This window comes from Danio rerio, chromosome 12 (assembly GCF_049306965.1).
Source record: "Danio rerio strain Tuebingen ecotype United States chromosome 12, GRCz12tu, whole genome shotgun sequence".
In the NCBI taxonomy this organism is placed as follows: domain Eukaryota; kingdom Metazoa; phylum Chordata; class Actinopteri; order Cypriniformes; family Danionidae; genus Danio; species Danio rerio.
The window spans coordinates 46,133,220-46,158,937 of record NC_133187.1 but is presented as its reverse complement, the minus strand read 5'-3'; the positions used below and the strand labels follow the sequence as shown (position 1 = coordinate 46,158,937).

The 25,718-nt window shown below is 36.1% G+C and overlaps 2 protein-coding genes across 2 annotated transcripts in view; both read left to right on the top strand.

Moving 5' to 3' along the window:
- The first annotated feature begins 9,471 nt into the window (after nt 1-9,471).
- si:ch211-182p11.1 lies at nt 9,472-18,489 on the top strand. The gene is made up of 16 exons (XM_005156423.6): nt 9,472-9,573; nt 9,875-9,978; nt 10,085-10,120; nt 15,410-15,433; nt 15,643-15,678; nt 15,755-15,790; nt 15,894-16,027; nt 16,130-16,396; nt 16,483-16,578; nt 16,660-16,789; nt 16,881-17,014; nt 17,116-17,382; nt 17,463-17,558; nt 17,641-17,776; nt 17,860-17,942; nt 18,044-18,489. Exons 2-16 carry the CDS (start codon nt 9,921-9,923, stop codon nt 18,122-18,124), a joined length of 1,614 nt encoding a protein of 537 aa, XP_005156480.2. The 5' UTR covers nt 9,472-9,573; nt 9,875-9,920; the 3' UTR covers nt 18,125-18,489.
- Nucleotides 18,490-23,913: 5,424 nt separating this feature from the next.
- LOC101882968 (uncharacterized) overlaps nt 23,914-25,718 on the top strand; it is a 33,214-nt gene continuing 31,409 nt past the window's right edge. The window contains exon 1 of the mRNA XM_073918893.1: nt 23,914-24,028. The gene's annotated coding sequence lies outside the window, so the exon portion shown is untranslated. The remainder of the gene's footprint in view (nt 24,029-25,718) is intronic.

Genomic DNA, 25,718 nt, shown 5'->3' with positions numbered 1-25,718 from the left:
TTTTTTTTACAGTGTATGTATGTGTGTGTGTGTGTGTGTGTGTGTGTGTGTATGTATGTATGTATGTATGTATATATATATATATATATATATATATATATATATATATATATATATATATATATATATATATATATATATACGTGTGTATGTATGTATTCCCGAGGGCAGGCCTTGTAAAAAGATGTACGATGAAAGAATTTGCAGTTGTGAGTGAAATATTCATTTTTTTATGTATAAATCTTTATTTTCATAATTTTCTAAAATACTTTATTAGTATTTACTTGTCAATGATACAATGCCACAATTTGCACTTTTGTGACCTTTTTTGTGTTGAAGGAATGTCAGCACACAAGCAGAACTTGAATAGTTTCTAATCTTTGCTATCTGTTTCGTACATAACCTTTATCATGTAACGTACACTGTAACAATATCTGGAAATGATCAGTTTTCCGCATTTTTGGTTAACGTTTTTTTATGTATATATGCATTTGAAATGCATTATGATGAAACATAATCGTAATACTGGATTTTATAACCTTAAATAAACTGAAATATCATGTGAATCATGAATACAGAACCTGTTCATTAATGAATATTTTACTATGTACTCTCAAAAATAAAAGTATAGGTGTCACTGGGATGGTCAAAGGCCACACTGTTAAAAAAATCTGTAATTTTAAGGTTTATTTTCAGCAGCTGGGGTGCAGTAAAAAAAAAAAAAAAAGTAAAATAACGGCTGTTAAATTACAGAAGTTTACTGTAATATAACAGAGGTTGAATTACAGAAATTTACCAGTAATTAAAATGTAAGGAAATTTCTGTAATTCAATGACAGTTATTTTATGGTAAATTTCTACAATTTAACGGTCGTTATTTGAAGTTTTTTTTTTCCGGCACCCCAGCTGCTGGAAATAAACCATAACATTATTATTATTTTTTTTTACAGTGCATCCAAAAGATAGAAAAAGAGCAATCAAAACCAACTTTGCCAGCTGACCAATCAGAGCTTAAGCCCTGATTTGATTTACATGAAGAGCTTAGAAATCATTGCAATACGACTGCAATACTTATTTGAATGTTTTATAAGCTTAGATGCCTTTAAAACCAAAATATGTATTTGACATAAAATGTCTCCCACCTTTACTGCATGTAGAACTGTAATTATGGCCTTTTAATCTGGGTTGACATCACGCACACGTTAGTTGATTAATTTGACTGAATATTGAAATTAATAAAATGAAACAACATGATAAATAGGGCAGCACCGTGGCTCAGTGGTTAGCAGTTGGGGCCCGTTGGTATTTGCATGTTCTCCCCGTGTTGGCGTAGGTTTCCTCCGGGTGCTCCAGTTTCCCCACATGCGCTATAGGTGAATGAATAAGCTCAAATTTGTCGTAGTGTATGAGTGTGCATGAACGTGAAAGTGTATGGGTGTTTACCAGCACTGGGTTGCAACTGTATTCACTGCATAAAACGTATGCCAGAATAGTTGGTGGTTCATTCTGCTGTGGTGACCTCTGATAAATAAAGAACTAAGCTGAGGGAAAATTAATTTTGCATTATTGTTAACACATTGGCGATGCAGTGGCACGGTGGGTAGAGCTGTCGCCTCACAGCAAGAAGGTCACTGGTTCGAACCTCGGCTCAGTTGGCGTTTCTGTGTGGAGTTTGCATGTTCTTCCTGCATTCGTGTGGGTTTCTTCCAGGTGCTCCGGTTTCTTCCACAGTCCAAAGACATGCGGTACATGTGAATTGGCTAAATTGTCCATAGTGTATGAGTGTGTGTTTGAATGTGTGTTTGTGGATGTTTCCCAGAGATAGGTTGTGGCTGGAAGGGCATCTGCTGCGTAAAAACGTGCTGGATAAGTTGGCGGTTCATTCCGCTGTGGCTACCCCGTATTAATAAAGTGACTAAGCCAACAAAAAAATGAATGAATTAATGTTTGCATGTTTCACAAAAATCCAAATGTAAATGTCACAAAGTAACCACAAACTTTTTCATCTACGTAAAATTGCTTTCATCCTGGTGCACTCAGTACTGTGATTCACTCACAGATTATTTCTGTATCTACAAAAAAAGCTCAGTCTAAACTTGTTCTATTTACTTGATCGAGTGGTGCTAAAGTCTGTCAGAACAGTAAGGCATTTAGTTTTTATTTACTCCTAATGGCGATAAATCTAAGCTCTGTTATGTCTGTAAGCACCGGACTGTTGCTGAAATAAATTAACACTTGTGCTTTCTAGAGAAAGACTCATATTTACAGTGCAGATCTGCATTCTGTATTTTGTTTATGAATTGTTCGGTCAGCTATTCTGATTTTCCTGTTTTCTGTTCTTGGCGGGACTTTACATTCCAACAGGAAACAACAAGATAATCTTACACTTCAGTAGATATGAGATCATTGTTTTGCCACTCCTGTTACCTCCAATATGAAGTCAAAATTATTCACCCTTCATTGATTATTTTCTTTTTCAAGTATATTCCAAATTATATTTAACAAAGAAAGGAATTTTGCTATGTACTTTATTAGTACAGTATTCACTCATAGTACTATATATTTTACTTTTATTTATTTACTTGGTGTAATAATAGTCTATAGAACAAAAAGTCTCTTTATATAAGTCTCTTTCAGCCTAATATTAGTCTCTTTCAGCTTAATATAAGTCTCTATCAGCTTAATATAAGTCTCTTTTAGCTTAATATAAGTCTCTTTCAGCTTAATATAAGTCTCTTTCAGCAGTAATATAAGTCTCTTTCAGCTGTAATACAAGTCTCTTTCAGCCTAATATAAGTCTCTTTCAGCTTAATATAAGTCTCTTTCAGCTTAATATATGTCTCTTTCAGCTTAATATAAGTCTCTTTCAGCAGTAATATAAGTCTCTATCAGCTGTAATACAAGTCTCTTTCAGCCTAATATAAGTCTCTTTCAGCTTAATATAAGTCTCTTTCAGCCTAATATAAGTCTCTATCAGCTTAATATAAGTCTCTTTCAGCCTAATACAAGTCTATTTCAGCCATAATATGTCTCTTTTAGCCTAATATAAGTCTCTTTCAGCTGTAATATAAGTCTCTTTCAGCTTAATATGTGTCTTTCAGCTTAATAGAAGTCTCTTTCAGCCTAATATAAGTCTCTTTCAGCTTAATACAAGTCTCTTTCAGCCTAATATAAGTCTCTTTCAGCCTAATACAAGTCTATTTCAGCCATAATATGTCTCTTTTAGCCTAATATAAGTCTCTTTCAGCTGTAATATAAGTCTCTTTCAGCTTAATATAAGTGTCTTTCAGCTTAATAGAAGTCTCTTTCAGCCTAATATAAGTCTCTTTCAGCTTAATATAAGTCTCTTTCAGCTTAATATAAGTGTCTTTCAGCTTAATAGAAGTCTCTTTCAGCCTAATATAAGTCTCTTTCAGCTTAATATAAGTCTCTTTCAGCCTAATATAAGTCTCTTTCAGCTTAATATAAGTCTCTTTCAGCCTAATATAAGTCTCTTTCAGCTTAATATAAGTCTCTTTCAGCCTAATACAAGTCTCTTTCAGCCTAATATAAGTCTCTTTCAGCTTAATATAAGTCTCTTCCAGCTTAATATAAGTCTCTTCCAGCTGGAATATAAGTCTCTTTAAGTCTAATATAAGTCTCTTTCAGCTTAATATAAGTCTCTTTCAGCCTAATATAAGTCTCTTTCAGTCTAATATAAGTCTCTTTCAGCTTAATATAAGTCTGATTCAGCCTAATATAAGTCTCTTTCAGCTTAATATAAGTCTCTTTCAGCCTAATATAAGTCTCTTTCAGTCTAATATAAGTCTCTTTCAGCTTAATATAAGTCTCTTTCAGCCTAATATAAGTCTCTTTCAGCTGTAATATAAGTCTCTTTCAGCTGTAAAATAAGTTTCCCTACACCAGTAATATAAGTCACTTTCAGCAGTAATATCAAGTCTCTTTCAGGAATATGAACACAGTTGTACATTAAAAATCTAATTGATATTATGAATCAAGTCTTAAAAATGTAATTCAATCTTCAAATGGGAGATAAATAACCATAATTGCCTATCTGTAGTATCTTACAGTAGCTTTGTGTGATCAACTGAAGGAAATAAATTAAAGATATACTAATATCCACGCTAAGATTCTCTGCACACTCATTAGAGTTAATTGTTGTTTTTTGATAAGCTTAAGGAAACTGTAATGTTTACCTGATGCATGGCAGTGAATTAAAAGGATGCAGATGTAGATCCAGAATTTTGTGAATGTCACTACAAGGGGAACGTGTATCATTTTCACCTTTCACTTTTTTTCTGTTTCAACTGCTTCAAACTTTAACATAAACATCCACATGAAAAAACATGGACTCCACATTTATAATGCACCTTAGTTGCTGACATTATCTTCAGCAGGTACGGTGTGATAACGCTAATGGCGGACGGCTGCTTCTCACTCAGGGCTATATCTATGCTAATGAGTAGGCCCACACAGAATCTGCGCGTGCAGATTTACGCAGACTATCCACAGATTTTTAGCCCATCATTAATTCAGTTTATTTACTTGAGTAAATGTGTGTAAATCTATATTTATTCAGTTTTAATTAATTTCAGTAATATTTTTGACTAATATGAAAATGTTCATCTGATTTATTTACAACACAGTTTGTACAGTAATAATTTCTGTCTTTTAGCAGATTTTTTATACTTGCTTTGTTTACCAAATAAAGTGAATCTAATTGGATTTGCTTTGTAAACATTAAATAAAAGTTTAAAAAGATGTATTTTTTTAATTCATATGTTAAGGTTTTAGTTATGATCCTCCCAAAATAATTCAGCAGAAATCTGCAGATTTTTACCAAAATTTACTGCAGAAATATAAAAATCCGCAGATTCCGTCTGGCCATACTAATGAGTGAGAGATCGTCTCTACTTTTCTGATGACATACAAGGAGAGCCCATTTCACACAGCGATACTGATAAATATCCGGAAATTTTCCAGAACAACTTTACCGCAAAATTCGCTGTTCACACAGGCAAGGACACAGGTTCCGTAATTTTTGCGGAAAGCACCATTCACACATTAAGTTTTAAGAGTTAGATATGCTTGGCATTTAAAACAGGTTTGACGTGCTGTCCTGAGAGAGAACCCTAAGCTCGGAGATATTTGAGCCCATGTGTTTCGGCCCGGTCAATAAGCATATCAGGGGATCCGAGATCAGGTAGGTCTCAATAGCTCCCCCTTTAGAAAAGGGAGGAAAAGGAGGAGATGGGGTGGAAGGGGGGGGTTCTTCCAAAACAATAATAGAGCAATGAGGAGAATGCGATCCATTTATAGAAACTAGGATCACTTTGGTTGGATTATTACTGATTACGGATGAGTGGCCAGCAGTGCTCAATCATGATGGCAGCTAAAAAAATGCAGCTAAAAACATTTTTGATTACATATTTGACTAAATCACAAAGTGCCAAGTAAGTGGACGGACAAGTATTGTAACATCAGTTTATCAGAAGCATTTTATCCAAAAATTGTTTCCACAGTTGGCTCTAAGAAGGAAAATAGCTATCTGGCTAATAACATGCAGCAGCTAAATGTGTCATCTTCATCTGATTGGCCAGAGTAGACATCTGATGTCAGCGCATTCTGGCAATTGTCCTTCTGTGTTCACACAGAGCAGCATTCCCGGGAAATTACCAGTAATGTTACATCTTCTGTTTACGGAAAATTGGCAGAACAAATTTACCGAAAGTATTTACAAAAAGGGTCAGTTCAAGACCTCTTGATCAGACAAAATTGCTGGTAATTCTCCAGAAAAGTCTGTGGGCCCTATTATACACCCGGCGCAATAAGGTGCAAGACGTGTTTTCACGAAATTAATTATGTAGGCTAATGGATGTACAATACAATTCTTTATCCACGAAAGTGAAAGTAAAGGCAAATTGGAGGAGGCACATTCTCTTATTCTCGCACTGTAGATGCTCTGTTTAACTGTTTTCTTGCTAGTGAAGCGCTCAGTTTTTCCACTTACAAAGTCCCCCATGTAAATAGCAAATGCGCTGTGGCGCAACGCAACTGATTCTTAAAGGGAATGTGAGATGAGACTGGGTTATTCTCAAAACACACCTAGAACTCACAACCCTGTTAGACCATGTGCCACGGTGCAAAGTGGATTTTTCTGTCCTTAAAAAAGCAAAAGCGGATTCGGACATGCCCTTAATCCTTTTGCGCCCTGCGCTTTGGACTTTGCGCCTAGACTGTTAAAATAGAGCCCTGTATGTGTGAAACAGGCTAATGCGCACCAAAGTGTTTCTGCAGACTGTTTTATGAAGTGTAATTATAAAAAATTGTATTAATTATTTTTTACCATTAAGGGCTGGTTATATTCACACAACTGTGTTTAAACCCAATATGAAAGTGACGTTTGCATGACAGGTTCACTGTAAAATAAAAGTGAAGGTCAAGTTCTTAAGGTATTGTGCTCGTATGTTTATTCTTTCAGTTATGAGATTCAAAAATGAACTTGTCTAGTGAGTTCATGTCAGGCATCTTTCAATCTGTCAATCAGCAGAAGTCTATAATCACACTAGATCACAGCCTGATCTGATTTCCAGTCAGATCTGTACACCGCAGACACTGCTGGAGGCATTGCTTCAAAAGTGCCAAATGGATTTTTGATATTTACATAACATTAATTTTTTTTTTTTATTATTATTATTACAATTTTGTACAGTCAGCAGGCCCCTACCAAGTATTTTCTACATAATATATAATGTATTGTTTGGAACTACTAAAATGTCAGTAAAAGACAACATATCGTTAAACGGCACAGTTAAATTTTCAACATCAATGTTGGAAACATAACCGTGATAATGCAATTAATAACTGTAAATAAACTTAAAAAAAAAAACATGTGAATCATGAAATATAGAATCTGGTCAGGTATAGCTGTCACTGGGGTGGCACCTTTCAAAAGCTATGTAATAGATACAGTAAGAGCAATCAAAACAGACCTTACCAGCAGACCAATCACAGCTTAAGCCCTGAATTGATTTCAACAAATAGCATAGAAATCATTGCAAAAAAAACTGTAGTACTTATTCATATTATTGCCTTAAATGGCTTTAAAAAAAAAATGTATTTGACAAAAAATGTGTCTTACCTTTACTCTATGCAGAACTCCAAAATATGGCCTTTCAATCCGGGGTAACATCTTGCATACGTTTAAGCTAATTCATTTGACTGACTATTGACTGTACTAAAATGAAACAATATGATAAATATATTGATATAATAAATTTTGCATTCTGGTTAACACATTTTCATTGATTTATCTTAATAAGGGCACCCTTGTCCCCTCCCCAACCAATCATTTTTTGTTTGGCTGTATCTGAAATTGCCCCCTTTACGCCTTAATAATGCACTATTTATGAGAGCAGCCATTTGTAGTGGTGGAGGTTCTGAAGTGCTCTAAATCAATTCCACAATGCACCTCGATAATAAGAAAAAAATCTATGTAAACTTGAAAATACCCACAATGCACTGTGAAAATATACGCTCTGAATCGAAATCCTATCAGTGTGAGTCAAAATGCAAATAACACAAAGTAACCACCATCACTTTCAACTTTTTGATCAACATAAAATGGCTTCCATCCTGGTGCACTCAATGCTACAATTCCCTCACAGATTATTTCTGTATCTACAAAAAAAAGCTCATTCTAGACCTGATCGGGTGGCAGTAAAGTCTGCCAAAACAGTAAGTCATATAATTTTTTTATTTACTTTTAATAGATAGTCATAAATCCAAGCTCTGTTATCTTTGTACGCACCGGGATGTTGCTGAAACAAAGTAACACTTGTGCTTTCTAGAGAAGGACTCTTGTTTACAGTACAGCTCTACATTCTGCACTTTGTTTATGAATTGTTCGGTCAGCTATTCTGATTTTCCAGTTTTCTGTTCTTGGCAGAACTTTGCATTCCAACAGGAAACAACAAGATAATCTTACACTTCAGTAAATGTGAGATCATTGTTTTGCTATTCCTGTTATCTCTAATAACAATAAGTTAAGGACTTTTGTGAGAGACTCAGTGAACGTCATACATACAGCGTTTGTTTCACTTTGCACAGTTTTGAGATAGGGAGGCAATTGTATTAAGGTGATAGACACCTCATTTTGTGTTTTCCATGTATTGGTCTGATTGTATACAGGTGTGCCTTATATTGAGATGAATACCAAAAGACAACCTTTTTCAATGTGGGACCAATTTCAACATTCTGTGGGAATATTATACCCGTACTGTGAGTAAGTCATTCCTAGTTTATAATTCAAACAGCCATGAACACACAACCTTACTTAAGCGACGAGCAGTGCTACCTGGCCATGGAGCATCTCAGGTCGCTGCCAGGTACAGTAGTCCGATGTTGCTCATGAACTTGGTGTGTCTCAAAGTGTTATCAGTAAACTTGCATCAAGACACAGAACTACTGGCACAGTTCATGACACACCCAGGAGTGGAGCCCCAAGAGTGAGAGATAGATAGATATATATATATATATATATATATATATATATATGAAGAAAAAAAACATTTATTCACCCTCCTTTGTGTCAGGTGTGTGAACAGAACCCAGACGCAGATCAGCAATACAAAATAAAGTTTATTAATTAGGAACAAAACTGGACACAGAGCCCAGATAACAGCCAAAAGGGCTGGAAAAAACAACAAGCCCATGGTAGGGTAAATAGTCATTTTAAGTAAAACAAAATAAAACCAAACTGGACAGAAAACCAGACAAGCATCTAACTACATGTAGCATGAGAAACGAATCAGCCCAGACAACAGCAAACTGGGAGAATAAATAGAGGAGCAAACAAAGTCTCAAACGAGGAGCTCAGGTGAAACAAATTAACAAATTGAACAGGTAACAAGACAGGCGGGGTCTAATTAATAGACAAATGAGCACATGGGGAAAGACCAAAAACAATGTGCTGAACACAAAACAACTGATATTTAACAGACTAAGAAATTTTTCTCAGTATTTCCTAGATTTTTTTCTTATGCTTAACATATTTGTTTTCATATTTCATATTTGTTATAAAAATAAGCATTTTAAGGTCATTATTATTATAGCCACCTTAAGCATTTTTTTATTGTCTATAGAACAAACCATTATACAATGGTTATACAACGACTTATTACCCTAACCTGCCTAATTAACCTAATTAACCTAGTTTAGCCTGTAAATGTCACTTTAAGCTGTAAAGAAGTAGAATCTAGTAGAATATTATTTACTGTCATCATGACAAAGATAAAGTAAATCAGTTATTAGAAATGAGTTATTAAAACTATTATGTTTAGAAATGTCCTAAATGTTCTCCATTAAACAAAATTTAACAGTTAATTGATGTTTGAAGGTCATGACCTTTGATTTAGAGTAGAAAACTATTGTTGGTGTTCCTATGGAGATAGCATATTTTGTTCGATTCTAGTTAACGTGTCCTCATAACCATGGTGCTTGGGCGTACAGTATATAAACCACACACTTCCTGCTACACCACTGTAGATGAACCTGTTGGGTGAAGCTGTCAGAGGTAAGTACAACACTATCATTACTTGCGTTTATGTAATTTGTAGACCTTCAGTAAAACAGTTACATAGCTATGAATTTGTGAATAATAAATATTAATATCTTGAACAATATCTAGTAAAATATGATGTACTTTCATCATGGCAAAGTTAAAATAAATCAGTTATTAGAAATGAGTTATTAAAACTATTACGTTTAGAAATGTGTTGAATTTTTGAAAAATATTTTTTACATTATATTTTTGTAGTATATATACTCTCTCTCTCTCTCTCTCACTCTCTCTCTCCCTGTGTGTGTGTTAACAGAAGAAGGACTTCTAGGTTTGCTGTTATTGTCTCTGACTTCATCATCATGAAGTTATCTCTGGTTTTACAGCATCTGCTTCTGATAATATCAGTCTTGGCACTGAGTATGCATCTTTTAATAATGTTTAATTTTCTCTTGATGGGCTGAAGACAATACAATTAACTCATTTACATTTCTAAATATAATGTCATTTGTTTTTTCTTGAACAGCAAGGGCACAATGGACTCCTCAACCAACATCGACAGGTAAACCGATCACAAATCTTCACTATTTATTTTGAAACTAACCTCCTCACTTCACTTCAGTGAATAAAAATAAAAAGGTATCATTTGCTCACCCTATACTTGTTCAGAACTGTTTTGGATTTCCTTCCTCTGTTGAACACAAAAGAAGATTCAGTGTTTTGAAGAAAGCTGAAAGCCTGTACCCATTGACATCTTTAGTATTTGTTTTTCTTACCATGATTACAGGTTTTCAGCCTTCTTCACAACATCTTTGCTTGTGTTCAACAGAAGAAAAAACCCATACATGTTTGGAATCACTTGAGGGAGAGTAAATGGTGACAGAATTGTCTTTGTTTTGGTGAACTACCCCTTTAAACTATCTTTGAACTTTTACCTTCTGGTCGACGCTACAGAGCACTGCGCAGCAGAACAGCCCGACACAGAAACAGTTTCTACCCTCAGGCAATCACTTGATAATAATAATTGTGGAACAAACATCACTACTTGCCATACACTTTATACACATATACACTTATTGGTAACACTTTATTTTGATGGTCCATTTGAGTATTAGTAGACTTTCTGCTTAGTATCTGTTGATACTGCTCCTTCAACAGATATTTAACTGACTAGAAGAAACTTTGAAAATGCATGTCAACTTACATTAATCCTAACCCCAATCGCAACCCTTACCCAAATCTAACAGTCTACTTATAATCTAATGAGAATCAGTTGGCATGTAGATGCAATGCAAATTAGATTCAACAAACGGACCATTAAAATAAAGTGTGACCCACTTATTTAACAACCCACTTTACATGCCAATTTGCACATAACAGCTGCACATATAACGTTGAATATAGTAATATAGCTCTACATACACTTGTCTATTTGTATATTTGCATTCACTACTTACTGCTTTTTATATATATATGTATTATCTGTTTTTTTTTGTCCTGTCTCTGTGATTCTGTTGCACAGTAGAAGCTCTGTCACCAAAACAAATTCCTTGTATGTGTGAACATACCTGGCAATGAAGCTCTTTCTGATTTCTGATTCTAAATAGACAAGTTTCTTATAGTTTCTTCCTGATTTGTGCAGTTCTGTGATGTTTTTGTTGCACATCATTACTGCATTATAAGGGTGTCACGATTTTAAATTGAAATCAATCGAAATTTATGCTTAATTTCGATTATCGAAAAATGGAATAGTCGATGCTGCCACGCCCCCATGTCACGTCAGCTTGGCTTGCCAAGGGGGAAAAAATTAACAGGCTTGTTGAAGTGCTTGTTAAACTGCAGACGCAGGAGACCCGTCGACAGAGCTTAAACCCTCTCCTCTTTCAATGAAGTCGCCGGTGTGGAAGCATTCTGAATTTCCAGTGAGTTATGTTGACAACGTTTGCGTTGTCGAAAAAAAAACACAGTTTGCAAGCTCTGCTATGTACCTATCCGTTTGTTAAGTGTGACGTCACGCGAAGCGGCTTCCGGGTCCAAGTGCTCTATTCAACTCAATGGGGAGACTCATGAAATGGTAACAACAAACGTTTACAAAACGATTTAATGCTTTCGAAAATCACGATCGCAATATATATGTCCATGCCTAATATCCGATGGCCAGAAAGTGATAAATATTTTTTATAAATTGATAAATTTTTGGTATTTGTTATGCAGCAAGCCCAGAGATTGTTGTGTACATTAGGATTTTATATAAAATTAACTTTAATGTGTGATAGGAATAAAACGTGATCATAAACGAATGATTTCTCCACTCAAATGAATGGCGGCTTGGACCCGGAAACAGTATTACATACGTCACAAACACGTCACCACTTAACAAGCGGATTAGGGTTCGTCCGATAGACAATACCTGCATTGCGATCCTCCTCCCCGCCCCATTTGCAAATCCGCTCGCGAAAAGTACACACTCAGGCCCTGTTTACACTGTCTTTGTTTTTAAATGGCATTTTATAACGACAACGATTTAACATCCACAGTGGCGTGTAGCATTTCTGAGCAGCCCTCCTTCCTCACTACTGCTGAAAACGCACATCACGTGACCACACACACACTCATTCACACACAGGCTCAGACCATAGACTTTAAAAATATAGGCTCAGACACAGACGCATATACACAGCCATGCGCTCGAGACAGCAGGTCCAGGCAGTCAGAGGATTGGTGGACTGCTTCAATCTTTCACTCACTTGTACTTAGTCATTTTAGCGAACACCTAAGATACTGTTGGCTGGTTCCTGTTGGTTGTGCGTCTTTTTAACCGACGCCATTATAACGACACAGATCACTGCCTATTCACGAGTCCCGCAGAAAAAGTGATTTGACAGGTGGTGATTATGTGTGTATCTTGCCTTTATTAATTTACTGTATGATTTGTTTATGGGTAAAACAAAGACCATGCAGGTCAAGTAGTTTAAACAGTAGGCTACAAATAATTATTCGTTATTAATTAATTAATTATTCATAATAGAAAATCGAATTGAACCGTGACTTTAGAATCGAAAATAAATCGAATCGAGGATTTGGAGGATCGTGACACCCTTACTGCATTATCTGTTTGTTTTTTTCCTGTTGAAGAATGTGTGTTTGTGTGGCAAAATATGTCACCTTTAATAAAATTTTTTGATTTAAGAAATGGATTTATGCAATATTTATTATTCTAAATAATTTTTTATATGTATCATTGTCTAATAAAAAAAAAGGTTTCTATGATTACTATACAGTACTTTACAATAAGGTTGTATTATTTAATGTAAGTTTAATGCATCAGTTTACAGTGAACAGTTTAACAGTTTGTATAAAAATATTTAGTATTGCTGAATAAATGTGTTAGTTATTGTTAGGTCATGTTATGTAATCCATATTAAAATACATCATTGTGCTAAATAGGCTGTTAATGTAAAGAGATGCATTAGAACATGAGTAAAATAACATTAACTAAGATTATGTAATGCTAAATAATAGTCATTGTTCACGTTACCCATAATATCTACCAATAGCAAATCACAGCCACACTTTCAATGTCCAATGGTCAAAACTAAGCCCTGCCTCTTTACAGTATTTGTTTCATTTCATCACATTTTTTGTTTTAATGGTGACTCACTTGTTTCAAATGACTCTTTAAGGGAGGTGTTTTTTGATACTTCGGGCTCTATTTGAGTCCAAAGCGCAAGGCACAAAAGCATTAAGGGTGTGTCAGAATCTACTTTTGCTATTTTAAGGACTGAAAAATCAGCTTTGTGCTGCGGCGCATGGTCTAACAGGGTTGAGCTTATTCTTTTAATGAGTTAGAGGGGTGTGTTGAGAATAAACCAATCAGAGTCTCATCCCACATCACCTTTAAGAGTCAGTTGCTTTGCGCCATAGCGCATTTGCTATTTACATGGCAGACTTTGTAAGTGGAAAAACTGAAAGCTTCACTAGAGAGAAAACAATTTAACTGAGCATCTACAGAGCAAGAATGAAAGATGAGCCACTTTATTCTTTACTTTCACTTTCACTATTGTGGATAAGGAAACGTGTTGTACGCACAGACATCCATTAGCCTACATAATTTATTTTGTTTATTAAGCGCAAAGATTTGTTTTAAAACTATTTCTAAATTCAGTAGTTCTAATTCTATTATAGTTCCCAAAAATAACAATGCACCTCCTTTTTTAGACCAGAATGCCTATGGGCGCACATATGAGCGCAAATGCATTTGCTAATTAAACAGCGTGGTGCAAATTGTCAAAACGACTCTTGCAGCGTGCTGAAACTATCAAAAAACATTTGCGTGGCACCTTGCACCGGGTGTATGCTAGGGCCCGTCGTGTCTCAACTTTCTTTTTTGATGAGAAATGTGTAAATGTTTGTCAAGTGAGTTTGAGTGATATCTAATAATATTTGTGTTCATGTTTTCAGAAACTACCACCCCAGAATCAGCATGTATTAATTTACCATGTTCAATTTCACATCCAGAAAATCTGACAGTCCACAATGTGTGCTGCATGTTTTCTGATACATCCATTAAGCCCATTGCTTTCTATAAGAAACCTTTAACATCAATTGACTGATCTAGGGGACATATACCTGTAGTTATCAATGATGGTAACTTAACAGTCTAGACGCAAAGTCTAAAGCTCATGGCATAAAAGGATTAAGGGCGTGTCCAAATCCACTTTTGCTGTTTTAAAGATGGAAAAATACAGTTTGCGCCGCGGCACATGATCTAACAGTGTTGAGCTTATCATCGTAATGAGTTATAGGTGTGTTTTAGGAATAAACCGAGTCTCATCTTCAATTCTCTTTAAGAGTCAGTTGCGGCCATGTAAGTGGAAAAACTGAGCGCTTCCACAGTAAGAAAAAAGTTATACAGACTATGTGCAGCACGAGGATAAAGAACGAGCCATCTCCATTTGGCCTCTTTACTTTCTCTTTCTCTTTCGTAGATAAGGAAACAGTGTTGTACGCACTCCACTGAGGACATTCATTAGCCTAAATATTTAATTTTGTTTGTTAAGCACAAAGATTTGTTTCAAAACTATTTCTAAATTCAGTTTTAATTTCCAGCAAATTACTAAACAATAATAACGAAGTGTGGTCAAAAAACTGAGTTATATCCATACATGTGCTATTATTATGCCCCATATGGTCCAAAACCCAACAGGTGGACAAATCTAAACTTCTTTTCATTAAATATAAATGTAAATATGCAAAATATGCAAATAAATAATAATAATAATAATAATAATAATAATAATAATAATAATAATAATATTATACTAATGCAAATTGTCATGAATAAACCAAAAAAAGCTCCCCGAGGTAAAGAAGGTATGAAGGCAGTGGTTTTAATATTTATGTAAAAAATGATATTTTCTGTAATCTTTCAATCCTTTAATTCTTTTTCATTTGTAAAGATATTTGTGTATTGCTGTCAATCCTGTGTGTTCTAAGCAATGTGTAAGCTTTTAAGGTGCACAACTAAGATGCTCTGCACTAGACTTTAGACCTGCTTTCAGCTGGTCAATTGCACAGGCTGTTTTAGTTCCTCAAAATAACAACACGCCAACAATGCGCCTTAACACAACTCTTTTCTAGACCGGCACATCCATGAATCCACAAAGTGGCACAAATGGATTTACTATTTAAACAACGTGGCACAAAACAGAAAAATTAGGGTTGTGTTGGTCTAAAAAAAAGTAACACATCACACCAAACATGTCTTGCGCCTTACTGCGCCAAGTGTATTATAGGGCCCACAGAGTTTAATGAATTATTCACTGGTGTTTTTATTGTGTTTGTTTTTCAGCAACCTCCACAGTTCCATCATCAGGTAGTAAACACAATCAAATACAAATTATTTAGCTGTTCTTGTTCCCGTATCTGCCCTGGATACTCTTTGTCCATCATGCCCTAATGTTACAGCATTAAAGCTAGTTTCTACTTATTTGTTTCTGCTAAATGTTATTGGAAAGAGAACTGCAATATGTAGTAAGATTATTGATTCATTCATTGTTGTTTTAATTTTGTTTGTAATTTCAGAAACCACCACATTGCCAGCCATCACAGATCAGTCAGGTAATGTTTTGGATTTCTCCTGTGCAATGTTTTTGTACTTCACAGAAGTGTTTTATCATTTATTTTTTCTCTTCAGCGGTTGTTGCGATGACTTCTGCAGAGCCATGGACAGGTATTTACTGACTTTTACATTAATGCTGCATTCATATACGAATTGGCATACTTGTCTAATTCTGACTTCTATTTTTGACTCTTGTGTTTTATTCTCTCTGCAGCTCCAGCAATATTCTATCCATTCGGCTCGGCTGTAGGAGACACTGAATATTCTGTAATTGGTTCTGAAAGCCAAGTTTCAGTTGCTCTTTCCACCCCATTTACATTCTTTGGCCACACATACAACAGCTTATATGTAAGAATTCAGTTCCATTGCAAGTCGAAGTCTGAATGCAAATGCAGTGATTAAGCCAGATTGTGATTATTGCTTGATGTAAATGGATTTCTCATATTACAGGTTATTTATAATGGACTCCTGACATTCACAATGACAGCAATATCAGGCCCTTACTATAGTCCCCTCAAAGGACGAGAAGATTTCATTGCTGCGCTCTGGAATGACTTTGATGATTATTTCACTGGTGTGATTTCATATCAGCAGTACACAAGTGGAAGTGTGCTCAACCGCGCCACTCAGGATATAAACCAGCATTTCTCTCCAGTGAACTTTCAAGCTTCTTGGGTCTTTGTCGCCACCTGGAGGTACAATCTACAGCCAAATCCGGTAAAAGATATTTATTTTATTTCTTCCATGTCACAGACATTACAGACAGTGAATCGTGATGTAATTTGTTTTCCTTTTCTTTTTAGCAAATCTTGTTCCAAGCGGTTTTAATTTCAGGTGGTGGAGGCTCTTTCTTTCTCTTGAATTATGGTGACTGTGCTGCATTATATGAAGGAACAGAGGTAAAACATCACAGGATTTAAAATTCAATTATATATATTCTACATCAGTTCTGTATTTATTAAACACATTTGCTTTCATAGGCTGGATTTGACACAATAAACTCAATAAGCAAGTTTATAATTCCTGATTCAGTTAACGGCAACTACCGAAACCTCAAGAACACGACTAATGTAAATGTTACCGGCCGCTGGGCCTTCAACGCATGGGCAGGTATATAATTGGCTTTTGGATTTGTTGTGTTCACATCAGAATCAGAAAGATTTTGACTTTAACTGCACACATTTTTGTGTTTTTTTGGCAGCTCCAGCAATATTCTATCCATTCGGCTCAACTCTAGGAGACACTGAACACCACGTTAATAACGATGAAAACTCATATCCTGTTTCTCTTTTAACCCCATTTACATTCTTTGGCCACACATACAACAGCTTATACGTAAGAATTCAGTTCAATTCTCTGTCAAAGTCTGAATGCAAATGCAGTGATGAGCCAGATTGTGATTATTGCTGAATGTAAATTGATTTCTTATATTTCAGGCTATTTATACTGGAGTTCTTTCATTCACAATATCACCAACATTAAATGTTGACATGAATCCCTTCGGAGGAAATGATGATTTCATTGCTCCGCTCTGGAATGACTATGATGATTATCACACTGGAGTATTCTCATATCAGCAGTACACTAATGGAAGTGTGCTCGACCGCGCCACTCAGGATATAAACCAATATTTCTCTCCAACAAACTTCAAAGCTTCCTGGGTTTTTGTTGCCACTTGGAGGTACAATCTACAGCCAAATCCGGTAAAATATATTTATTTACTTACTTATTGAGGTCACAGACTTATAATATTTGAATTATGATGACATGTTGTTTCTTTCAGACAATCCTGTTCCAAGTGGTTTTAATTTCAGGCGGTGATTGGTCTTTCTTTCTAATGAATTATGGAGACTGTACTGGGTTATATGAACCAACAGAGGTAAAACAAACATACAGATTTCATTCTGTACTCCACATTAACTCTGTATGTTTCACAACATTTGGATTTCATGTTTTAATAGGCTGGATACAACACAATGAACTCAGTAAGCAACTTTGTGATCCCTGATTCAATTAATGGCAACTACAGAAGCCTCAAGAACACGACTAATGTAAACGTTCCCGGTCGCTGGGCCTTCATCTCAAACAAAGGATTAGGTAGATGTTTAGTCAGTTTTACATGCTGGTTTGTTTGCTGTACAAATGTTAAAATGTGTAATTATGTTTATGTTTCTCTTTAGAAAATATCATAGGAACCCAATTTAAGCTCACATCGTATTTAGACCTGACACAGAGTAATAATCTGGAGGCTGTTCTGCAGCAAGTAAGTCAATGGATAATTTTATTTTTAATGAACATTCATAACAAGTGGAGTTTGATGCAAACAAAAGCCAATTTTGATCTGTCTGTCCATTTGTGTTTCAGATAAAACAAGAACTGGTCAGCCGTGGGCTGTCAGGTAACTTCGAGATAAAGAAAAGACGTGTCATAAAGCAGCAGCCGTAATGAGAAAATGAAACCTCAGAAAGTCGCTGCCTTACATGAAGAAAACCTTTCAATTTAATCACCCCTCAGATTTCTAAAATACTTATACAAGATATTCACACACAATTATGTACACAAAAACTAATTATAATCAAACTTTTCTATACAGTATTCTTTTAGCTTATCACTTATCGGTTTTTCTAATGCAAACTCAAGGCAATTTGTAACCTTTTGATTTAGTGGCTAATTCATATTCATTTGTATTATTTTATTTATATCTTTTAATACGATTTGCATAGGGGTCAATTTAGGGGTGGGGTTTGGGGGAACATCTGCTTTTCATATGTACTTATTCATATGAATAAAATCACATGAATTCGTACAAATTTGCTACTTAAAGTTGCTTAGTTCCTCGTAAGGAATTTCTATTTCCGATCATGCGTGTTTTATGAAATGTTTAGACATGCATCTTAAAACAGAAACGATAGAAGAAATAAAATATGAGGTAACTAAATAAATAAATAAAAAAGTTTAGAGTGTCTAAACTTTGTTATTTTGCAATGCTGGTTAACATCTTTGCCATGAAACTTCAGTCATCTCTTTTTGGACATTACTAATGAAATAGAGATTTAACTTAACTTTAAATAAGTTTGATGTTGTCTATTCAGTGCACACAAGAAAACAAAACTACATTTTTGATTGATTTAGATTTACACAAGAAGTTATGTTTTTGACAACCCAAGCTCATTCTGAAAACGTAGCCCCGCGGGCATTTCTGGAGACCGTGATTTACGTGGCCGGAGGTATATGTGGCCGCATTTCGTTTTTTCAAGCAAATGCTTAGGGGTGGTGTGACGCCGCTCCTTTTCGCACTCGCCAGCTGATGGCTCACCTCCGTGTGGAGGGCTTTCCCGCCGCAACCAGTTTGTCCGGTTAGCTCGTCGTGTTACGACGGTGGAGCGGAGGCCCGGAGGAGCAGGAGCCAGCCGTGGCGACGACCGGGTTCGATTCCGGGGAAGAGCGGTTCTAGAAATAATGTAGGCGGGGCTTAGCGAAGGGTCAATTGGCTCTCTGTTATTGTGATGGTACGAGCTATATACATGACCAGACAAGGTGGAGCTTGATCAAGATTTCAGATTCGAATTTGTGTTGATCACTGCAATTTGCCCGCGAGTTCCATCATACATTTACAGTTAGTCTTTAGCAGACGCTTTTGTCCAAAGCGACTAACAATTGAGGAGGAATTCAGTGATTCAACAAGGATCAGCAATACACATAAGTGCTAAAGAGAGAGAGAGAGAGAGAGAGAGAGAGAGAGAGAGAAATGTGTGTTTCTACAGGTGGTTTGTGAAATCCACTTACCTGTGTGAAGCGCCCTTCATAAATGCAGTTTATTATTTTAGAGTGATTGTAAATATGTGCAAAAACTGGAGCAAGTATATGAGTTTTCTACAGGTGGTTTGTTAAGCCCTCTCACCTGTGTGAGGCAGACTCAGAATTAAAACTATTTAGGGGTTATGCGTGGTGAGGTGGGAGAAGAGGGGTCTTGGTTTTATTCACAGGTGTTGAGGTATTCTCAGAAGAAATGGGTTTTTAGTTGTCATTTGAATGATACTAGTGAATCCACAGTCTGAGTGGGAATCAGAAGATCGTTTCACCAGCATGGAGCAGTGAATGAAAATGTTTTGGAAAGTGACTTACAGCCGCTCTGTGATGGTACCACAATGCAGAGCTCACTCCCTGACCAGAGCCTCCTAGAGACTACCTGGAGGGATGTAGGTGGAGGGTGGACACTGGATCAAACACAAATAAAAGTATTATTACAGCTTATTACCATCAGATTGTTAAGCATAATCAAATGTGATATTCATGCCCAGAAATTAAATATTTTAGAAAGCAATGTTAGAATGTGTGTGTGTTTTACTTTAGACAACATTGTTCTTCAAGGAAAGCTTGCCTCATTCTTAGACCTTACAGATGAAGGAAACAAGCAGATTGTTTTGCAGCAGGTAACAAACACTAAAATATTTTTACAATTTAAGCACTACTAGGTTACATGGGCAGAGTTGATCTGTCTGTTCATCTTTGTTTCAGATCCAATAGAAGCTAATGAAAAAATGACTGCCAAGCGACATGAAGTTGAACATAAAAAAAGTAGAAAAGATGCTGCCGTAATACAAGTCTCTTTCAGCTGCAATATAAGTCTCTTTTAGCCGTAAAATAGGTCTCTTTCAGCCAGAATATAAGTCTCTTTTAAGCCGTAATAAGTCTCTTTCAGCCGTAACATAAGTCTATTTCAGCTGTAATATAAGTCTCTTTCAGCCTGATATAAGTCTCTTTCAGCCAAATATAAGTCTCTTCAGCCATAACATAGGTCCCTTTCAGCCTAATATAAGTCTCTTTCCGCCTAATATAAGTCTCTTTCAGCCTAATATAAGTCTCTTTCAGCCTAATATAAATCTCTTTTAGCCGTAATATAAGTCTCTTTCAGCCTAATATAAGTCTCTTTCAGCTGCAATATAAGTCTCTTTCAGCCGTAAAATAAGTCTCTTTCAGCCGTAACATAAGTCTCTTTCAGCCGTAATAAGTCTCTTTCAGCCGTAACTTAAGTCTATTTCAGCTGTAATATAAATCTCTTTCAGCCTAATATAAGTCTCTTTCAGCCTATATAAGTCTCTTTCAGCCTAATATAAGTCTCTTTCAGTCTAATAAAAGTCTCTTTCAGCTGTAATATAAGTCTCTTTCAGCCTAATATAAGTCTCTTTCAGCTTAATATAAGTCTCTTTCAGCCTAATATAAGTCTCTTTCAGCCTAATATAAGTCTCTTTCAGCTGCAAAATAAGTCTCTTTCAGCCGTAACATAAGTCTATTTCAGCTGTAATATAAATCTCTTTCAGCCTAATATAAGTCTCTTTCCGCCTAATATAAGGCTCTTTTAGCCGTAAAATAAGTCTCTTTCAGCCTAATATAAGTCTCTTTCAGCCTAATATAAGTCTCTTTTAGCCTAATATAAATCTCTTTCAGCCTAATATAAGTCTTTTTTAGCCGTAATATGTCTCTTTCAGCCTAATATAAGTCTCTTTCAGCCTAATATAAGTCTCTTTCCGCCTAATATGTCTCTTTTAGCCTAATATAAGTCTTTTTTAGCCGTAATATAAGTCTCTTTCAGCCTAATATAAGTCTCTTTTAGCCGTAATATAAGTCTCTTTCAGCCTAATATAAGTCTCTTTCCGCCTAATATAAGTCTCTTTCAGCCTAATATAAGTCTCTTTCAGCCTAATATAAGTCTCTTTTAGCCGTAATATAAGTCTCTTTCAGCCTAATATAAGTCTCTTTCAGCCTAATATAAGTCTCTTTCAGCCTATATAAGTCTCTTTCAGCCTAATATAAGTCTCTTTCAGCTGTAATATAAGTCTCTTTAAGCCTAATATAAGTCTCTTTCAGCTGTAATATAAGTCTCTTTCAGCCTAATATAAGTCTATTTCAGTTTCGGGAATATGAACACAGTTGAACATCAAAAATCTAATTGATATTATGAATCAAGTGTGTTAACAATGTAATTCAATCTTCAAATGGGAGATAAATAATCATAATAGTGATCTTACAGTAGCTTTGTGTGATCAACTGAATGAAATAAATTAAAGATATACTAATATCCACGCTAGGTTTCTCTGCACACTCTTTAGAGTTCATTGTTGTTTTTAGATATCGTTTAGATACGCTTAAGGAAACTGTTGTGTTTGCCTAATGCAGATCTAAAATTTTGTGAATGTCACTTTACAAGGAGATTGTGTTTCATTTTCATCTTTCAACTTATTTTCTGCCCAATTACCCTAACCTGCCTAGTTACCGTAATTAACCTAGTTAAGCCTTTAAATGTCTCTTTAAGCTGTATAGAAGTGTCTTGAAAAATATCTAGTCAAATATTATTTACTGTCATCATGGTAAAGATAAAATAAATTAGTTATTAGAAATGAGTTATTAAAACTATTATGTCTAGAAATGTGATCAAAAATAATCTGCTCTCTGTTAAACAGAAATTGGGGGTGAAAAATAAACAGGGGGGCTAATAATTCTGACTTCAACTGTATATACAGCTAGATCTGTATAACTGAATGTGGAAAAAATATTGTATATTGTATACATTCTAACTATATTTGGCAAAAATCATTGATCTTTTGCTTTTTGTCATCTTGTTATGTCATGCTTTATGCCAGGGGTCTCAAACTCGCGGCCCGCGGGCCATTTGCGGCCCTCAGTGCAATATTTTGCGGCCCGCGCCGACCGCTGTACTCTGACAGAATCAGCGGAGCGGGGAGAGAGAGCGCTCCCCGCTCCGCTGATTCTATCCGTACACAGCGCGCTTGTCACTCAATGCGCGTTGTCGCGCGCGTTCTGATCAGCTGTGTTGTCGCGCGCGTACTCAAGAGCGGTGTTATCGCGCACCTACTGAAGGGCGGGACCGAGGGTGTGTCGCGTCGCGGGGGCACTTTTGATCATTTTGGAAGGGCACTTTCTATGCAAGACTAAAAAGGGCATGTGCTCTGCACAGGTTGAGCCCTATGTGTGCACGTGCCTGCCCTGCATCTTATATATATTGATATTATAGGTAGATACAGACTGGTACAGACTGATGTGACTGGAGTGGGGTGGGGGTGTTTTATTTATACATATATATGCCTTTTTTTTAGGTGAGGGAATGGAAGTTTTGAGTGAGTTCCCCCACTTTTTTCCCTAGGACTTCAATAAGTCAAAGTACAGGTCTAGACTTAATGATGATCATCTTCAAGCCATACTGAGGGTCTCAACTGCTTCCGCTCTAAAGCCAAATGTGGTTCAGATTTGTGAGAAGAAGCGCTGTCAAGTCTCTGGCAGCAAGAAGTAGGCAAAAGATGCCATGTTCAGAAGAACTGTTCATAATCTTCACTCAATGTTCTATTAATGTTCAGGACACTTCATGTTCAGAAGAAATAATTAAAACTGTTAATAATGACATTTGAGGACTTTTTTTGTGTGAAATCCCTTATGCGGCCCAGCCTCACCCAGACTTTGCCTCCTGCGACCCCCAGGTAAATTGAGTTTGAGACCCCTGCTTTATGCTATATCAGATCTTTAAGATATTATTTTTATTTTATTTTTATTTTTTTAAATATTCAGGGTGATATTAAAAGTCCAGTCTGTCACATGCAGGTCTTAATTCACAAGCAGTACTGTAAATGAGGGCCAGGTAGACTTTAGATTGCTTGTATTTTTCTGTAATGTTCATTTGCAAGGTGCTTTGTTTTGTTTTATTGTTAATGTCACGTCCGTGTTGACATTAAACAGTTTGGGACCTTAGAATTCATTACAGTTTCACTTGTGTCAACTGAACAGGCTGACAAAAACATGTGAACATCTTTAAGAGGGAACACAAACTGCATTCAAGTGAGTTCCTGAGGTTTGTAGAAGTGCGTTCTTTCTTTTCAGAAACCTCCACAGTAATTAGGTGATGTAGTGATTATTTTATTGGCAGGAATTTGAGATCACAAAGCGTACACAGCAGCCTCTCGTGGATTTGCAAAAACAAAAACTACAAAAGAACGTACTTCCTGGGACATATTTGACGGTTTCTAGAACTTTAGAAGTAGGTTTACAGAATGAGCCTGGGATGCTTCCATCAGCACATTCTGAATGTAACAAGAAAGCTGACACAGAAGGATCCATCTGCAGTGTGTTTATTAAACTCAGTACAATCAGAAACACGCACCAAATGTTGTTATAGACACTCACATGAAGATCAGGCATTAGTAGTCAAAAGGCAGGCAGTAAACACTCATTGGTCGTTGCAACAGGCATAGATCAGGGCTGGCAGCGCAAGTCGTTAACGAAGAGGAAAGTAGAGGGTCGCGGCGGGCAGCAAGGAAAACAAGGTCAAGAGCAGTCCAGGTCAGTAACAAGAGAGCAATCAGGAGACCCACTTGGTAATGTTGACAGGGCAAACAAGACTTCGCAATGAAGTGAGCGTGAATGCTGCTTATATGGGTGTGTGTGTGATCAGAGTCAGGTGCAGCATAATCAGATCCGGGCTTCTGGGGGATGTAGTGCTAAAAGTCCGGTGAGAGAGACCTCTGCTGGCCAGTGAGGGGAATAACTGCAACCGAGCTGGTGACACTGAACATTCTGGCTATTTTCCTTCTGTGTTTACACAGAGCAGCATTCTCGGGAAATTACCAGTCATGTTACATCTTCTGTTTCTGGAAAATTGGCGGAACGAATTTACCAAAAGTATTTTCAAAAAGTATTTTCTCATTCTGAAAAACAATTAACAAGACTGTATGTGTGAAGCGAGTAAATGTCAATCAAAGTGTTTATGTAGACTGTTATGAAGTGTTATTATAAAAACACAGAATAATTTTATACCATTAGAGGCTGGTTATATTCACACACTGCTGCCACACAGCTGTGTTTAAACCCATTATGTGAGTGATTTTTGCATAGTAGGTCCCCTTTAAAACAAAAGTGAAGTTCAAGTTCTAAAGGTATTGTGTTTGTATGTCTTTCGTTCAAGTTATAAGATCCAAAAAAATGCACTCGTTAAGTGAGTTCATGACAGACATCTTTCAATCTGTCAATCTGCAGTAGTCTATAATCAGCCTACATCACAACCTGATCTGATTTCAAGTCTGATCTGTACACCGCAGACACTGCTGGAGACACTGCTTTAAACATGCCAAACTGATTTCAGATCAGTTATCAGCAAACCTTAAAATATTTTTTATCTATTTAAGTAACATTAAGTATTATATTAATTATTATTTTATGATTGTTACTGGTTTTGTGCAGTCAGATTTTGTGCAGATTCATGCCCTGTAATAAATATGTATGATGAATGATTTATCTCTTATTTATTTTTACACTGTTAAAAAAAAAGTCAAGCAGTTTCATCTAATTATTTAGTATCTATTTTTTTTATGTTGATTTAATTCCTCTCTTCAGAATATTATAGATATCTTTCTTTAGTTGGTCCATGATTTACTCAAACATTTAAAATATTACCACTTCAAGGTATAGACAGCTAAAACTTTGCCGTGATGTACTGTACTATTTTCTTTTGGGTGCCATCCACCCTGTACATTAAGACTTGAATGCTTTAAAGCAGGGGTGTCCAAACACGGCCCTGCAGGGCCGGTGTCCTGCAGGTTTTAGTTCCAACTTGCCTCAACACACCTGGATGGATGTTTCTAGAAAGCCTAGTAAGAGCTTGATTTGCTAGCCCAGGTGTGTCCGATTGACGTTGGAACTAAGCTTTATAGGACACCGGCCCTCCAGGACCGAGTTTGGACATGCCTGCCTTAAAGAGATAGTTCACTCAAAAATGAAAATGTACTCACTATTTACTTTCTCACAAGTGGTTCCAAACTTTTTTCTTTTCTGAAAAAGGTTAGAAACCTGTATTCATTGATTTTCTATTAAGAAAACAAATACTATGGAAGTCAATGATTACTGTATATGTTTTATAGCCCCTTTCACACATACAGACCTTTTCGGAAAATTACCGGCAATTTTCCAGAAAGGTCTGTATGTGTGAACAGGCCCTTTTTGAAAATACCGGTAATTTTCCGAAAAGGTCTGTATG

Bases quoted from the DNA above. Each gene is read 5' to 3' on its own strand.
- si:ch211-182p11.1 (XM_005156423.6), top strand. From the start codon at position 9,921: ATGAAGTTATCTCTGGTTTTACAGCATCTGCTTCTGATAATATCAGTC. The intron at 10,121-15,409 runs GTAAACCGATCA...TTTGTTTTTCAG, and splicing joins TCCTCAACCAACATCGACAG to CAACCTCCACAGTTCCATCA. The intron at 17,943-18,043 runs GTAAGTCAATGG...TTTGTGTTTCAG, and splicing joins TGGAGGCTGTTCTGCAGCAA to ATAAAACAAGAACTGGTCAG.